The sequence below is a fragment of the Aquarana catesbeiana genome, linkage group LG11, assembly GCF_042186555.1.
Source record: "Aquarana catesbeiana isolate 2022-GZ linkage group LG11, ASM4218655v1, whole genome shotgun sequence".
In the NCBI taxonomy this organism is placed as follows: domain Eukaryota; kingdom Metazoa; phylum Chordata; class Amphibia; order Anura; family Ranidae; genus Aquarana; species Aquarana catesbeiana.
The window spans coordinates 39,024,975-39,043,160 of NC_133334.1; the positions used below are offsets into that span (position 1 = coordinate 39,024,975).

An 18,186-nucleotide genomic window follows, 5' to 3' on the forward strand; every position below is an offset into this window, starting at 1 on the left:
TCCTCTTCGCCACTCAGCCTGGCCATTGATTGGCTAGAGTGGATGGATTGAAAGCAGCGCAGCCATTGGCTCACGCTGCTGTCAATCACATTCAATGACGCGGCACGCCGGGGCCGAGTGATACAGTGAGTGGCTATGGCCGCCGGCTGTATCACGGGAGCGCACCCGCAAGAACTCAACACCATGCGAGGGATCTCTCATGAAGGTGTAGAGTCCTTGCGGGGGGGGGAGCCGAGACAGCCGCCGAGGGACCCCAGAAGACCAGGTTCGGGGCCACTCTGCAAAACGAGCTGCACAGTGGAGGGAAGTATAACATGTTTGTTATTAAAAAAAAAAATCTTTAGTGATCATTTAAATGGTTAAAGACACCCCAAAAGCAGGTTGCAGAACACATTGCGTGCTGCCTGCACCTCCTTCATGCGGATCTGGTGCGATTTGAGCCATTTAAAAATGAATAGGCTCAAATCGCAACCGCATGTGATTTGCACAGGAATGCGGTGCGATTCCTCTGCAAATCACATGCGGAGGTCTGAAATGTAACCCAGGCCTTGAGGGAGATTTAGATGCATGTCTAGATCAGCCCTAAAGGAGTCGTTTTCATGAATCATTCAGGTTTTCATGCCATCTCTGACTGTAACTGAACCCCCATGCACAACAGGCTCCTTCCTCTTCCCCCTCGGCTCTTTTGTGGTGAAGGTTCCCAGCTGCGATATTCTCTGAGGCTGTGCTGGAAAGGGTTAAGTAAGTGGCAGAGTACAGAGCGAGGTAAAAAAACGGTCACAGACGGTTACCCACATTGCACTGGGGTTGGGGCACATCTGCACAGAGCGATCGTACAAACTTCACTACTATAGAGGGACCTCAGTGCTGCCAGACACAGTACCTGCAGGAGGACACAGAGGGGGCAGGTAAGTGGGCTCTGATTCTAGAACTAGACCCATTTCTATGTATATATAATAATATATAATAGGAAAGAATTCCTTGATACTGTTGACCACCTGCTCCTTCTCAATAAACTACATTCCCTTGGCCTCCGAGATTCTGCTCTATCCTGGTTCTCTGCCTATCTATCAAAGTGCTCCTTCAGTGTCACCTACAACTCTGTCTCCTCCTCTCCATTGCCCCTTTCTGTGGGGGTCCCCCAAGCCTCTGTCTTGGACCCCTTCTCTTCTCTATCTACACCTCCTACCTTGGTCACCTGATAACCGCCCATGGCTTCCAATACCACTTATACGCTAACGACACCCAAATCTATCTGTCTACTCCTCACCTCACTCCTTCAGTCTCCTCTTGCATTACTAACTTACTAATTGACATATCAGTATGGATGTCACACCACTTCCTCAAACTAAATCTCTATAAAACAGAGCTATTAATATAATATCCCCCCCCCCCCCGCCCGTGCCCCCCTCCATGACATTTCCATCAAAATCAACCATGCAACCATCAGTCCCTCCCCTCACACCAGGGTACTAGGTGTAATCCTAGACTCTGACTTGTCATTTCAGACCCAAGTCCAATCGTTGTCAAAAGTTTGTAGAATTCACCTCCGTAACATCTCTAAAATTTGCCCTTTTTTAACAAATAAAAACCATCAAGCTCCTCATTCACTCCCTTGTTATCTCTCGCCTTGACTATTGCAACTCCCTTCTCATTGGCTTACCTCTCCATAGGCTCCTCCCCTCTTCAGTCTATCATGAATGCTGCTGCCAGACTTATCCACCTCTTCTCCAATCCCTGCACTGACCACCACCCCTCTCCTCCAATCCCTGCACTGACCACCACCCCTCTCCTCCAATCCCTGCACTGACCACCACCCCTCTCCTCCAATCCCTGCACTGACCACCACCCCTCTCCTCCAATCCCTACACTGACCACCACCCCTCTCCTCCAATCCCTACACTGACCACCACCCCTCTCCTCCAATCCCTACACTGACCACCACCCCTCTCCTCCAATCCCTACACTGACCACCACCCCTCTCCTCCAATCCCTGCACTGACCACCACCCCTCTCCTCCAATCCCTGCACTGACCACCACCCCTCTCCTCCAATCCCTGCACTGACCACCACCCCTCTCCTCCAATCCCTGCACTGACCACCACCCCTCTCCTCCAATCCCTGCACTGACCACCACACCTCTCCTCCAATCCCTGCACTGACCACCACCCCTCTCCTCCAATCCCTGCACTGACCACCACCCCTCTCCTCCAATCCCTGCACTGACCACCACCCCTCTCCTCCAATCCCTGCACTGACCACCACCCCTCTCCTCCAATCCCTGCACTGACCACCAACCCTCTCCTCCAATCCCTGCACTGACCACCACCCCTCTCCTCCAGTCCCTGCACTGACCACCACCCCTCTCCTCCAATCCCTACACTGACCACCACCCCTCTCCTCCAATCCCTGCACTGACCACCACCCCTCTCCTCCAATCCCTACACTAACCACCACCCCTCTCCTCCAATCTCTACACTGACCACCACCTCTCCTCCAATCCCTGCACTGACCACCACCCCTCTCCTCCAATCCCTGCACTGACCACCACCCCTCTCCTCCAATCCCTACACTGACCACCACCCCTCTCCTCCAATCCCTACACTGACCACCACCCCTCTCCTCCAATCCCTACACTGACCACCACCCCTCTCCTCCAATCTCTACACTGACCACCACCTCTCCTCCAATCCCTGCACTGACCACCACCCCTCTCCTCCAATCCCTGCACTGACCACCACCCCTCTCCTCCAATCCCTACACTGACCACCACCCCTCTCCTCCAATCCCTACACTGACCACCACCCCTCTCCTCCAATCCCTGCACTGACCACCACCCCTCTCCTCCAATCCCTGCACTGACCACCACCCCTCTCCTCTAAACCCTACACTGACCACCACCCCTCTCCTCCAATCCCTACACTGACCACCACCCCTCTCCTCCAATCCCTACACTGACCACCACCCCTCTCCTCCAATCCCTACACTGACCACCAACCCTCTCCTCCAATCCCTACACTGACCACCAACCCTCTCCTCCAATCCCTACACTGACCACCACCACCCCTCTCCTCCAATCCCTACACTGACCACCACCCCTCTCCTCCAATCCCTGCACTGACCACCACCCCTCTCCTCCAATCCCTACACTGACCACCACCCCTCTCCTCCAATCCCTACACTGACCACCACCTCTCCTACAATCCCTACACTGACCACCACCCCTCTCCTCCAATCCCTTCACTGGCTCCCAATCACCCAGCGAATCCAATTCAAAATACTAACCACAACATACAAAGCCATTCACAACTCTGCCCGAGCTACATCCCCAATCTTGTCTCCAAATATCACCCAAATCGTCCTCTCCGCTCTTCTCAAGACCTCCTACTCTCAAGCTCTCTCATCTCCTCCTCCCATGCTCGCCTCCAGGATTTCTCCAGAGCCTCTCCCATCCTCTGGAACTCGCTACCTCCATCTATCCGGCTATCCCCTACTCTTGCTACCTTCAGGCGATCCCTGAAAACTCATCTCTTCAGGAAAGCCTATCGCGTCTCCAACTAATCTCCTACCACTTCCATCAGCTCATTCACCACAGTTACAACCTTTTGTACCACCTGCCCCACCCTATTAGATTGTAAGCTCTTCTGAGCAGGGCCCTCTTAATCCTCTTGTATTTTATTGTAGTGTAACTGTATTGTCTCCCTTTTATATTGTAAAGCGCTGCGTAAACTGTTGGCGCTATATAAATCCTGTATAATAATAATAATAATCCCCCCAATATAACACAGTACTGTCCCCATATTAGAGCGGACATGTACAAAGATGTTCTGATTACCTATTCCAGTGCTTCCAAAAGTAAAAATGCTCATTATTTTAAAGTGCTATTAAACCCAAAACCAAAAATGTTATATATTGCAGCTTACCAATCATTAGATGGGGTGGCTGCATTCGTTTTCTTTTTTTTTTTGTCTTTTTTCGCCTGGTGATCTGGCCAATAACACACCCCTTGTATTAGAAGAGACAACTTTAGAGGAATGAGCACAGGGGTCCCAGCATTTTTAGTGTGTGTGTGGGGGGGGGGGTTGGTCTTAAATGTATTAGCAGATTTAGATACACTAACAAATTGAAGCCAATCTCCAGCTCACACTTTATAATTAGTTACAGCAAACTGTTTTTTTTTGCCTTTTCGGAAGAAGGTTTTACATCAGGGGTGCCCAACCTTTTGAGGAGTGAGGGCCACTTTAGCGACTTGGTAAGTGGCCACGCGCTCTACTTTATGGGTCTTCTGATCCGCCCAGACAGAAGGGGACGAATCTCCTTCTGGTTTTTTTAAGTGGACCGAAGTGAAGATAGGTGGGTGTATAGGGACACCAGTCTGTTTACGTCTGCTGCTCTTTAGAGGGGAATGGAGGGTCCGATTGGGTCAGCCAGATGGACCCGATCAGACCGATCATGTGAAAGGGACCTAAGGCTGCTTTCACACTGATGCAATGCGGTTTACCTGCACCTTAACTGACCTCAATATTCACTTCTTCCTCAGCAGTCCTGCAGGTATCGCTGGCTGCTGCTGTCCTCCACGGCTGGTACTGATGGTGGGTACTGCTGGCTGGCACTGCTGGAGGTCCTCCACGGCTGGTACTGCTGGTGGGTACTGCCGGCTGGTTCCCGACCCACCATCCCCGAGCAGAGGGAGTCCCAGGACAGCCGTGGCTCTTGTGCACAACCACTGGATCGAGAGGGGGCTCGGGTGAGTATTGGGGGGTCTGTGGGGGGAGCAGCACACAGAAGGATTTTTTACCTTCATGCATAGAATGTATGTGCGCCCTAAACCCAGAAACAGGCAGTGATGTACCAGTACGTTGTCTTGCCTGTATGGACGGCCTGTCCGTAGCCGTAGCGGGCAGGCGGTCCAGACCTAGTTAACTTATTATTAACACCCGCTGCAGATCACTGCAGTGCATTTTGAATGCGGTGCGGTAAATGTGCAAGGAACGTGCGGTCCTTAACCCCTTCCAGCCCGTGCTATAGCCGAATGATAGCTACAGCGTGGGCTTACTTTGCCGGGAGGTTGTCCATTGACGTGTTCCCGTGATCGCGCTGACTGCGCACCCCCTGTGGCACGCTGAGTCAGCTGATCACAGATCGGGGTAATGGGCCAATCACATCGGCCCTTTACCACATGATCAGCTGTGTCCAATGACAGCTGATCATAGAAGTAAACACAAGACGGTTATCGGCTTTCCTCTCCTCATGCTGACAGCGTGAGGAGAGAAGAAGAAAGCCGATAACCGCCTTATGTTATTGGGACATGGGCACTAATAATCAGAGCACTGATTATAAGTGTCCTGATTATTAGTGCAGTCCCAACAGTGCCCACCAGTGCCCATCAGTGCTGCCAATCAGTGCGTCCTCATTAGTGCCACCTATCAGTGCCACCTATCAGTACTTCCTCATCAGTGCCTCCTATCAGTGCCCTTCAGTGCCACCAAGCAGTGCCGCCCATCAGACCCTATTAGTGCCACCTATCAGTACTGCCTCATCAGTGCCATCTACCAGTGCAGCCTCATCAGTGCCACCTATCAGTACTTCCTCATCAGTGCCACCTATCAGTGCAGCCTAATCAGTGCCACCTAGCAGTGCCGCCCATCAGACCCCATCAGTGCCACTTATCAGTACTGCCTCATCAATGCCCATATATATATATATATATATATATATATATATATATATATATATATATATATATATATATATATATATATATATATATATATATATATATATATATATATATATAGTCTTTGTATATATTATTATTATTATTATTATTATTACTATTACAGGTACTTATATGGTGTCGTCAATTTACGCAGTGCTTTACATATATATTATACATATACATCGGTCCCTACCCTCAAGGAGCTTACAATCTAAGATCCCTAACTCACATTCATACATACTATGGTCAATTGATACAGGATCCAAATAACCTACCAACACGTTTTTGAAGTGTGGGAGGAAACCGGAGCACCCGGAGAAAACACACGCAGGCACAGGGAGAACATGCAAACTCCAGGCTGGTAGTTTCGTGGTTGGGATTCGAACCAGCCAACCTTTTTACTGCTAGGCGAGAGTGCTACCCACTACACCACTGTGCCGCCCATAACAAATCCCAGTGGTGATTAAATACTTTTAAAAGAAAACTCTATTTGTGTGAAATAAATGATAAAGTTTTCATTTGGGTACAGTGTAGCATGACCGCGCAAGTGTCATTCAAAATGTGACAGCACTGAAAGCTAACAATTGGCCTGGGCAGGAAGGGGGTGAAAGTGCCCGGTAGGCAAGTGGTTAAAGACCAAAAAGTTGGAATTTCCAGCAGAGGTCCTTTTAAATATCCCGGCACATGGCCCATTGCTTAGTTTCCTCTCCATTAATACACTTGTTATCCTCTCCTCCATGCTTCTGTACAGCGCTCTGTTTTCAGCTTAGCGACACAACGGGCGACCAGAGGTAGCATTACCTTGGGGAGACGAAACGCCAACGCAGCTCGATTTTTCGTCTATTTAGGAACCTGAAAAAAAAAAAGATGAACCTAACCCAACATAACCAACCGCCTGACCTTTCCACACCGTCTTCCACTATCTCCGAGTATTTATTTCCGTAGCGCAGTAAATTGGGCCCGATAAATTATTCATGGCATAACATTTCACATAAAACGCAGCGCTCCGCCGCTGTTTACAGTACGCCGCTCACCGCTCGGCTATTTAAAGCCATGCACCGACATGGAGCAAACATGCAATTAGTGGGGAAAGTATTAAATTAGGAGATATAATGTGCGCCCGGTACGTACGGCGTGGAAGTTATTCTGGGGGATTTAATGAACAGCTGATGCCGCCGATAATGGTGCGGCGGAGTCTGGTATGGAGGAAGCAGCCTGTTAATATTTAAAAGGTATTCCAGTCCAAAATGGGAAAGCTGTTTTGGAGCGATTAGAAGGGCCGACGTCTACCTGAAAAAATATTGTCAGAACGGTCAGACGTTTGTTATACAAGGAGCCACTTTAATCTTAACCTCTTCGCGGCAGCGGCGCCTCTTGGCCCTTTAAGAGGTTTATGATGCCGGGCGGTGGGGCGGGGCTTAAGATCGCATGACCGCCGTGATTGGTGCAGACGATAACATTTTTGTCGTACGTGAACTCAACGTCAGATTTTCGTTTAATTAGTACGGTTTTCGTCCGAAAAAAAAAAAAAAACGTAAGAGCGAGACTACGCATGCTCAGAAAACAAAAGAATACATACAAAACTATTCAACACATGAAATCACTTGTGAAGTATAATTCTATCGTAGGAGAATTTTTGTATAGGGGAGTAACCTCTTCACTTTTGACATGAGATGAGCATGCAACAAAAAACGAACGAACGGTCGTCCGAAAATCTGATTGTGTGTACGAGGCTTAAATAAGAACACGAATGCAGCCATCACATCAAGAATTGGTAAGCTGCAATAACATAACTGTTTGCTTTTGAGTTTTAGGCCGGGTTCACACATGCTGCGGCACACAGTAGGGCAGGGATATGCAATTAGCGGACCTCCAGCTGTTGCAAAACTAAGTCCCATCATGCCTCTGCCTCTGGGTGTCATGCTTGTGGCTGTCAGAGTCTTGCTATGCCTCATGGTAGTTGTAGTTCTGCAACAGCTGGAGGTCCGATAATTGCATATCCCTGCAGTAGGGGGTCCGAGTCGTCTCTGTTCACCGATTCAGGCGCAAATCAGGTCCGAATTTGTTCCTGAATTCGCACCTGAATCGGAAACCAACGGCGCACAGGACCCTTTCCAAATGCGGGCCGCGGCCACCCCGGAGCTGCGTGAACCAGCTCCTTTGAGATCCGGGCACACCCTCTGCAAATGCAAATTGGATGCAGGGAAACCCACATCCAATTCGCATAAGTGTGAACCCAGCCTTATGCCGCGTACACACGATCGGAATTTTGGCCCGCAAAAGACCAATGACAGTTTTTCGTCGGAAAATGCGACCGTGTGTACGCTCCATCGGACTTTCGCTTGCCAAATTCCAGCCAGCAAAAGATTGAGAGCATGTTCTCAATTCTACGCCTGTGGCAATTCCGACGCGCAAAATCCCTACGCATGCTCGGAAACAATTCGACGCATTGCTCGGAAGCATTGAACTTCATTTTCTCGGCTCGTTGTAGTGTTGTACGTCACCGCGTTCTACTTGAGCAGAATCCCGTCGGAAAAGCCGTCATATCTTTTTCCGACAAGAAGTCCGATCGTGTGTGCGCGGCATTAGTCTCGGGTCACACTGGTGCAACTTGTCAGGAAGTCGCGCTCCATTAAGTGCAATGGAACCGTTCTAATTGGAGCGACTCAAGGTTCCTGCACTACTTGGGGGCGACTTCAGAATGACTAGCATTGACTTCTGTTAACCACTTACAGACCGCCCGCCGTCATTATACGGCAGCACTTTGAAGTGGAGTATCTATGTTATGGCAGCAGCTAGCTACCATAACCCCGGTATCCTCTTCTTCAGCGGCCGGTCCGCTTTTACATAAAAGTGGTCTCAGCGGTGGATTCGCCCGCAAGATTACTTTTATTGGCAGCAGGAGAGGGGGCCCCCCCTCCTTCCGCCGCTTACCGAAGCCCCCGGCAGCAGCGGAGGCGATTGGGTCCTCCCCCCTGCTTGACTTTAAGCTGAGTGAGGGGAAGATGACCCCCACCCGTCTCCATACCATGCAGGCGGAAGCAACGTCAAAACGTCACTTCCGCCCATAGCTCTTAAATGGGACATTTTTTTTTTATTATTGCATTTTAGTGTAAATATGAGATTTGAGGTCTTTTTGACCCCAGATCTCATATTTAAGAGGTCCTGTCATGCTTTTTTTCTATTACAATCCCTTGTAATAGGAATAAAAGTGACACCACTTTTTTAAAGAACAGTGTAAAAAAACGTAAAATAAATAAGCAAAAAAAAAAAAAGTTTAACGCGCCCCGTCCCACCGAGTTCACGCGCAGAAGCGAACGCATACGCGAGTAGCGCCCGCATATGAAAATGGTGTTCAAACCACACATGTGAGGTATCGCTGCGATTGGTAGAGCGAGAGCAATAATTCTAGCCCTAGACCTCCGCTGTAGCTCAAAATATGCAACCTGCAGAATTTTTTAAACGTCGCCTATGGAGATTTTTAACAATAAAGGTTTGTCGCCATTCCACGAGCGGGTGCAATTTTGAAGCGTGACATGTTGGGTATAAATTTACTCGCCGTAACATCATCTTTCACACTATAAAAAAAAAAAAAAATGAAAAATAAAAAATGGGCTAACTTTACTGTTGTCCTATTTTTTTATTCAAAAAACGTGTATTTAAAAAAAAAAAAAAAGTGCTTGTAAGACTCCTGTGCAAATACGGTGTGACAGAAAGCATTACAAAGGCCGCCATTTTATTCTCTAAGGTGTTAGGAAAAAAAAAATATATATATATATATATATATATATATATATATATATATATATATATAAAATATGTTTGGGGTTCTAAGTAATTTTCTAGCAAAAAAAATGATTTTAATTTGTAAACATAAAAAAAAGGGAAGAAGAAGAAAAATAGGCCCGGTCCTTAAGTGGTTAAAGAAGTCATATGCAAACCACAATGAAGTTGCGCTGTGCGGCGTGACTTTGAACCCGCGTCGGTGTAAACCGTGCCCAACTGTATATTTAGAAAACTGAAAATCAAATATCTTTGTGCATTTTAATGACGGTTTATAAATATTAATTTGAAATTCTTGGTTCCCAGGTAGAACCTGGAATGTCCAAGAGAAATCCAGGGGAACCTGCTAACAAGCATGGCCTTGCAACTGCAAACAAAGAGCTACCAACATGCTGGCTCTTGTAGTTCCATTGTAGCCCCTTGTACCCATAATTTACCTGCATTTACACTCATTCATACCTGAAATTCCTCCTCAGTGAAGCTACCAGATCCAGAACAAAACATATCCTGCTCAACACAAAACCTACAGACGGGGAGGAAAAGGCTGCTGGGAAATTTAGTTTCTTCCTGTTAGCATTGCACAGCAGCAAAAGGAACTAAAACTACAACTCCCATGATGCACCGCACCTCCAGGGCTCAGCTTTCTGCTGCCTTGGAAACGATTGTCAACCAAGCCTTGGATTAACCTCATGAGTGCTGCAGAGCGGGGGAGGCAGATAGTTTGGCAGTGCAGCCTGCAGTGATGTCATCGCTGAGTAAATTGATTTTGGATAAATTGGTTATACTAAGAATATCTTTTTTTCTTTTTTGTGTATTTGATTATCTGTGTACTGTTGCTTTTAATTGTATTTATTCTAGTTTTTTCACTCTTCTTTTTTTTTGTTTTTATTTTTTTTTTTCAAAAAAATATACGGTACAACTAAAAGGCATTTTTGGTTAGAGTAAAAAAAAGGAGATGGGGGGGGGGGGGGTTTGCCATCATGTGAAAGGATCAGTCTACCCAACCAAATAAATTCTGTTTGCAGATACAGAAAGTTAAGCCTCCTGGCAGTATCTTAAATCTCTCAAGGATTCTCTTCAAGTGAAAATGTATTTATTTATTGTTTTTTTTTTTTCCTATGATGGGGGATGCAACAGAGGAAAACTAACAAACACACACAGTTGGTTAAGAACCCTCGCCTAAAACTCCCAAGCAGACAGAAACAGAATTGGGAATGTTGGCTAGGAGACCTCATTGGCATTAAAGTGGCAGTAAAGTCACATTGTTGACTTTTACCTATAGGTAAGCCCAGGGCTTTTTTTTCTCAGGGAATAGGTGCAGGAACTCCCCCTTTCCGAGTCACCCCTTTTTTCCGCCCCCTACCCACCTCTGAGCACTGTCCCTTGGTTTCACCCCCTACCCACCTCCGAGCACCATCACTTGGTTCGACCCACTACCCACCTCCGAGCACCGTCCCTTGGTTTCATCCCCTACCCACCTCCGAGCACCGTCTCTTGGTTTCACCCCCTACCCACCTCCAAGCACCGTCGCTTGGTTGTACCCCCTACCCACCTCCGAACACCGTCCCTTGGTTTCATCCCCTACCCACCTCCGAGCACCATCCCTTGGTTTCATCCCCTACCCACCTCCAAGCACCGTCACTTGGTTTTATCCCCTCCTACCCACCTCCGATCATTGTCCCTTGGTTCCATCCCCTACCCACCTCCAAGCACCATCCCTTGGTTCCACCCCCTACCCACCTCCAAGTACCGTCCCTTGATTCCATCCCCTACCCACCTCCGAGCACCATCCCTTGGTTCCATCCCCTACCCACCTCCGAGCACCGTATCTTGGTTCCATCCCCCACCCACCTCAGAGCACCGTCCCTTGGTTCCACCCCCTACCTACCTCCAAGTACCGTCCCTTGATTCCATCCCCTACCCACCTCCGAGCACCATCCCTTGGTTCCATCCCCTACCCACCTCTGAGCACCATCTCTTGGTTCCATCCCCCACCCACCTCAGAGCACCGTCCCTTGGTTCCATCACCTACCTACCTCCGAGTACCGTCCCTTGATTCCATCCCCTACCCACCTCCGAGCACCATCGCTTGGTTCCATCCCCTACCCACCTCCGAGCACCATCCCTTGGTTCCATCCCCCACCTACCTCCAAGTACCGTCGCTTGATTCCATCCCCTACCCACCTCCGAGCACCATCCCTTGGTTCCATCCCCTACCCACCTCCGAGCACCATCCCTTGGTTCCATCCCCTACCTACCTCCGAGTACGTCCCTTGATTCCATCCCCTACCCACCTCCGAGCACCATCCCTTGGTTCCATCCCCTACCCACCTCCGAGCACCATCTCTTGGTTCCAGCCCCCACCCACCTCAGAGCACTGTCCCTTGGTTCCATCCCCTACCTACCTCCGAGTTCCGTCCCTTGATTCCATCCCCTACCCACCTCCGAGCACCATCCTTTGGTTCCATCCCCTACCCACCTCCGAGCACCATCCCTTGGTTCCATCCCCTACCCACCTCCGAGCACCATCTCTTGGTTCCATCCCCCACCCACCTCAGAGCACCGTCCCTTGGTTCCATCCCCTACCTACCTCCGAGTTCCGTCCCTTGATTCCATCCCCTACCCACCTCCGAGCACCATCCCTTGGTTCCATCCCCTACCCATCTCCGAGCACCATCCCCTGGTTCCATCCCCCACCTACCTCCGAGTACCGTCCCTTGATTCCATCCCCTACCCACCTCCGAGCACCATCCCTTGGTTCCATCCCCTACCCACCTCCGAGCACCGTCTCTTGGTTCCATCTCCCACCCACCTCAGAGCACCGTTCCTTGGTTCCATCCCCTACCTACCTCCGAGTACCGTCCCTTGGTTCCATCCCCTACTCACCTCCGAGCATTGTCCCTTGGTTCCATCCCCTACCCACCTCAGAGCACCGTCCCTTGGTTCCACCCGCTACCCACCCTAGAGCACCGTCCCATTGTTCCTTCACCTTCCCACCTCAGAGCACCGTCCCTTGGTTCCATCCCCTACCCACCTCTGAGCACCATTCCTTGGTTCCATCCCCTACCCACCTTCCAGTATGGCCCTTTTAGACAATACAGAACCAAGTATCATTTGCTAAGTAACTTATATGGAATTTGGTAATGATAACAAGAAAAGCCGTAAAATAGAGCCCCTGCAGCCAGCAACAATAGATCCCCCTAACAACAGTGGACCACCCGTAACACAATACCCCCCCCCCCCAGCAACAATAGACTTCTGGCAGCAACAACAGATCTCTGCACGGCCAGCACCAATAGACTCTGTGGCAGCCAGCAACAATAGACCCCTCCCTAATCAGTAGAGCTCTCTCAATAGACCCCTCCCTAAACAGTAGAGAGGTACTGTAAAAGCTCCTAAACGTGCACTGTTTAGGAGATATTTACTATATATGAAGCCGATGACCTCATCGGCACATGTTCCTTATAATCCTGTGCTGTAAATTGCCGCTCTCACACACATGGATCCGAAAAGGAAGACGGGTTAAGATTGAAGCGGCCTCCAGCGATGACATTGCATCGCTGGAATGCTTCGTTTTTAGGTAAGTTTTACATAATGTGCTGGTATGCGATGCATACTAGCACATTATGGTTTTACCTTGCAGGTAAAAAAAAATGCATCCAGAGGTTTAAATCGGTTTAAAGCAGTTAAGGTAAAAAATATTTAGCCTTTCGAACCACTTTAAGCTGAACTTCAGGAATTCAGCCACTTTGTAAAATCTGCTGGTATACTATGGTTACATCCAATGAGGTGCATGCCACCACATGGATTTATATATTTTATTTACAACTGAGAGTTTTACGGAGTACTGGGAGTACAGCTATCACTATACTACTGGGGCTCGGACAGAAGAGATGCTGCTCTTTCGTACAGCAACAGGTATGTCCTCCCTTCCCCCCTTATGCTAATTCATAGCATTGGTTTACATAATACAAAGCACTCTGTGATTGGGCAGGAGGATGGGACGGGTGGGTACAGTGGCTGCATTCAACTCTGTAGCTGCAGTAGCTGAGACCAGAAGGTTCAGCATTAGAGCGCCAGAAGAATAGTCATGTTCCTGTAAAAATACAATTTGTAAATTAAAGAGATAAGTTCAGGAGGTGTCAGGCACCTCATTGGTCATGCACCTCATTGGACTTAACCCCTGGTAATCCAGCACATTGTACAAAGTGGCAGAATTCTTGGAGTTCAAGTGGAATTCCAGGCTAATGCCTAACTATGCTGAAACCTACTCCCCCCCCCCCCCCCCCCTTCAAAATCCTTTCCTAATTACCCTGTAAAAGGAAGATGCTTATACCTACCTATTCTGATGGAGCTCTGGTTTGATCATACTATCTCCCAAGCAGCCGGTTTCAGAGAAAAGGAGAGGTTGCCAACAGATTGAATGCCCGGACGGTCACATCACCTATTGGCTTGCTATGGGGCATCCATTGTTGGCTGTCCCTCCTCTCCTCTGAAGCTGATCATATGACTGTACTGGAGCTAAGTATAAGCATCTTCCTTTCACAGAGTACTTAGAATAGGATTTAGAAGGGGGGGTGGGAGTAGGTTTTAGCATAGTTAGGCAAAAGCCTGAAATTCCATGTTAACTCCAGGAATCCCACCACTTTGTACAATGTGCTGGATTACCAGCGGTTAAGTCCAATGTGGGTTTAAGCTTAGATAGTAGCCTGGAATTCTGCTTTCAAATTTGAAGTAAGGAGTTACAATCTTAGACAGTTGTCACCTGAACCTGAGTCTCCTATTAGAAGATTTCCCTTCTTTTGCTGCTTGGATGACAACTCAAAAGTATTTGAATTGCCTGTCCCTTTCTGTCTTATTGACTAGGGTCATCTGGACAAAAAGAGAGGGTGAATCTACACATTGGGGGTGTAAAAAAGCAATAAAAGCCCTGACCTGTTCTAACCCATCCCTATTCTATTCAAAACTAGAAAAAAAAGTGTCAGCTATATATACACTTTAGCTGGAAGTGAAAATTGTGAAATAGCTTGAATACAAAGTTTAGGATTGCATTGTATTGTGGTAAGTGATAAGTGGTGTCATGTACGGGGAAGGTTGTTGTCACAATGAAAGCCCACGTCTGCCTGTAGGACAATGTAAGTGGGCGTATAGCGAGCTGCCAAGGGTTACAAAATATTTGTGAAAAAAGAACTTAGAACAGAACTATGTGAATACTGATCAAAAATTGGACCCTGCAGGAAAAAGTTAAAATGCATACAGTAAATGTTTTATGAGTGATAAAGGAACATTGCTTATTTATGATCATATAACAAGTTTTCTTCTGGTCTTTAGGTGTGATGACTCTTCAGACACTTGTTGCAACATCTAACACCTCTCTAATCCAGCCTGGGTTTTCCTTGTTTCGGTTTGGTCGCCATGTCTATTTCTTTGGTCAGAAAGGTTGGCCGAAGAGGGTATGTCCGACAGGCCTGTTCCTGGTGGACTTGAAAGGAAATGAGTTGAAACTACGGCCTACTACATTCACCAGTGATTCTTGTTACCTCCCTCCACTGAGATACCCAGCTGTCACCAGCTTATGTGACAATCCGGGAGGTGAAGTCAGTCAATATCTCATCCATGGTGGAAAGACACCAAACAATGAAATATCCCAAAAATTGTACGTCATGTCTATTGTTTCGTCAGCCAACAAGAAATCAGTACTTTGCTGTTCAGAAAAAGATTTGGTTGGTGACCTTCCGGGAGCAAGGTATGGTCATTCCATAAATGTCGTTCACAGCAGAGGCAAAACTGCTGTGGTACTGTTTGGTGGAAGATCTTTCATACCTTTGAATCAAAGGACTACAGAAAAATGGAACAGTGTCACTGACTGTCAGCCATTAGTTTACCTTATTGATCTTAAATTTGGCTGTTCTACTGCTTACACCATCAAAGAGATAAAAGATGGGCGTTGTTTTCATGTTTCATTATCAAGAAATGATACAGTCTACATAATAGGTGGTCATACCCTTGAAAGTAACATAAGGTCTCCAAACATCTACAAGGTTAAAGTGGACCTCCCACTCGGAAGTCCAGACATAACTTGTACAGTTTTACAAAGTCATCTCTCTGTCTCGAGTGCTATCGTGACTCATACCTGCCCAGATGAATTCCTGATTGTTGGTGGATATGAGTCTGACAGCCAGAAAAGAATGATCTGTAACAAAGTCTCCCTAAGTAATGACACCATCAACATCCAAGAAGTGGAGACACCTGACTGGACAGGAGATATTAAGCATAGCAAGACTTGGTTTGGTGCTGATATGGGACATGGATCTGTTCTTTTTGGAATTCCAGGAGACAACAAGAATCAGAATTCAGACAGTAGCTTCTTCTTTTATGTACTGAACCTTGGTGGAGAAGAAGATTTGATGCAGTCCTGCAGCCAAGGGTCTTTGGAAGAACAAGAAGACTCCATGCCATTAGAAGATTCAGAAGAGTTCACCTTCTTAGGAGATGATGGAGCCTTTGATGATGACACCTACAATGAAGATGACGAAGAAGATGAGTCAGTGACGGGTTACTGGATCACATGCTGTGATGGTTGTGATCTGAACATAAACACCTGGGTCCCATATTATTCCACAGAACTTAACAAACCAGCCATGATCTACTGCTCCAAAGATGGAGGACATTGGGTCCATGCCCAGTGTATGGACCTCTCAGAAAGCATGCTAGTCTATCTGTCTGAAAACGATATCAAGTATTTCTGCAATGACCATGCTAAATTGGAAAGAGGTCTGCAAACTCCCAAAAAGATGGTTCCTGTCTTGAAGCCATCAATGAAGAAAGTAGGTCGAAAAGCGTCTATCAACAGAATGTCAACAGTGAAGAAATCTTTTCTCAGACGCTTGTTTGACTAAAGTCTTTGCTGTCTAGGTGATCAAACTTGTTAAAATGTAGAATTTGCTAGTATAGAAAATGTACTAAAGCAGTAAATACTTTCATGACTATATACAGTGGCGTCACTATAGGGGTGCAGACCACACCTGGGTGACATCCGCCAGAGGGGTGACAACAGGGGCAGGGTGGGCTAGGGGGGATGGAGGGGGGCAGGCAAAAAAAGGTGTACATGTGGAGGAGTGATCTGAGGGTCGAAGGTAAGAGGATATGTACTGGGGGCGCTTTCAAGCACAAGTCCTCTCTATTCCCAGAGCCCCCCCAGCATATTTGCGACCCCCCCCTTTATTCAAACCCACCTTCTATTACAAGTCCTCTCCTGTCCCAACATACCCCCCAGTACATATCAGCCCCTCCACCCCACCTTCTAGCACAAGTCTTTTCACCTCCCAAAGCGCCCCCAAGTATATATCAGCTCCCCCACCTCACCTTCTAGCACAAGTCCTCTCTCCTCACAGAGCCCCCCCAGCACATATTCCACCCCCAACCCACCTTCCAGCACAAGTCCTCTCTCCTCACAGAGCCCCCCCAGCACATATTCGACCCACCCTCTAGCACAAATCCTCTCCCGTCCCAAAGTACCCCCAAGTACATATATGACCACCCCTCCACCCCACCTTCTAGCAGAAGTCCTTTCCCCTCCCAAAGCGCCCCCCCCAGTATATATCTGTCCCCCACTCCACCCCACATTGTAGCACAAGTCCTTTACCCTCCCAAAGTTACCCCCCAGCACATATCCAAAACCTGGATTTTGTTTAACTATGTCCCTTAAGCCTCTCCCCTGTAAAGCTTGACCTGCAGGTCTCGGCCTCTCTTACCTGTTATATGGGAAAAAAATGATTGGGGTGAGTGGTGACACCATGTTTTACCGCACCAGGTGACACCAACCCTAGTGACGCCACTGACTATATAGGCTAGCTTTGCTCCTCTCCATAGAGAAATTATTTATTAGCAGCTTGTAGCTTGGCAATACAAACAAATTAAGGTGAGCATCTACCTGATGAAGTCTCCAGCCAGTAGAACATGAACATTTTTCATTCAAGCTAAGCAGTTCTAAGTTGTGTAAATTACATCTATCTCCCATGTGTGCATGCCCCATAGCTAACCCCTAATGTTTTTTTTTAAGTATTGTAGCTGTGAATTTGTAAGAAGACAGACTAGGGCTGGGGAGCTGTGGTGGGGGCTTGATGCACTGCAGAGGGCTGTGGAGAGAGCCAGTTGGGTGCTTACAATGGACATGCTGATAGGAGAAGAGAACAGAGTGACTGAAAGATGAACTTATCAATCTACTGATTCTTCTTTTATAGTTTAGGTAAAGGCTGGGGACAAGACCTGCCTGTGTAAGGCCTTGTTCCCACCATGGTGCAGAGACATCAGTTTTTCCGCGCGCCTTCTGCAAGGGCACAGAAAAAACAAAAAAACAATTGTTCTCTATGGTACCTGTTTACAACACCAGTATCACATGCAAATTTTTTCTGCACGGGAAAAAAACTGACATGACTTCAACATTGGTGTAAATAGGGCACATAACTGACGTGCATGAAAACTGATGGTAAATTGATGTCGATTTTCCCATCAGTTTCCATCAGATTTTATGCGAAGGAGCCCTAAAGCTGGCCATAGATGGATTGAAATTCAGCAAGGACCAACCGAATTTCAATCCATATATGGGTGCTCCAGCTTGACAAAAGTCGATCCAACAGTTGACATTTGTGAAATGGGAATGTTGGAAAACGTTTGTCGATCAG

General features: G+C 47.6%; 2 protein-coding genes across 4 annotated transcripts in view; one reads left to right on the forward strand and one right to left on the reverse strand.

Annotated features, from left to right (window-relative positions):
- The window catches only part of IFTAP (intraflagellar transport associated protein), a 66,750-nt gene extending 56,638 nt beyond the window's left edge, over positions 1-10,112 (reverse strand). Inside the window, exons 1-2 of one of the 3 annotated variants that reach the window (XM_073604183.1) lie at positions 9,962-10,055; positions 6,521-6,571 (exon numbers count right to left, since the gene is read on the reverse strand). The gene's annotated coding sequence lies outside the window, so the exon portion shown is untranslated. Of the gene's footprint in view, positions 1-6,520; positions 6,572-9,961 lie in introns of all 3 variants that reach the window. The other 2 variants (XM_073604182.1, XM_073604181.1) reach the window with 2 other exon arrangements.
- Positions 671-16,526, forward strand: RAG2 (recombination activating 2). The gene is made up of 2 exons (XM_073604180.1): positions 671-908; positions 14,834-16,526. Exon 2 carries the CDS (start codon positions 14,839-14,841, stop codon positions 16,399-16,401), a length of 1,563 nt encoding a protein of 520 aa, XP_073460281.1. The 5' UTR covers positions 671-908; positions 14,834-14,838; the 3' UTR covers positions 16,402-16,526.
- The last annotated feature ends 1,660 nt before the right edge of the window (positions 16,527-18,186 follow it).

What these genes read in the sequence shown, in the direction of transcription:
- RAG2 (XM_073604180.1), top strand. Translation starts at nt 14,839, where the DNA reads ATGACTCTTCAGACACTTGTTGCAACATCTAACACCTCTCTAATCCAG.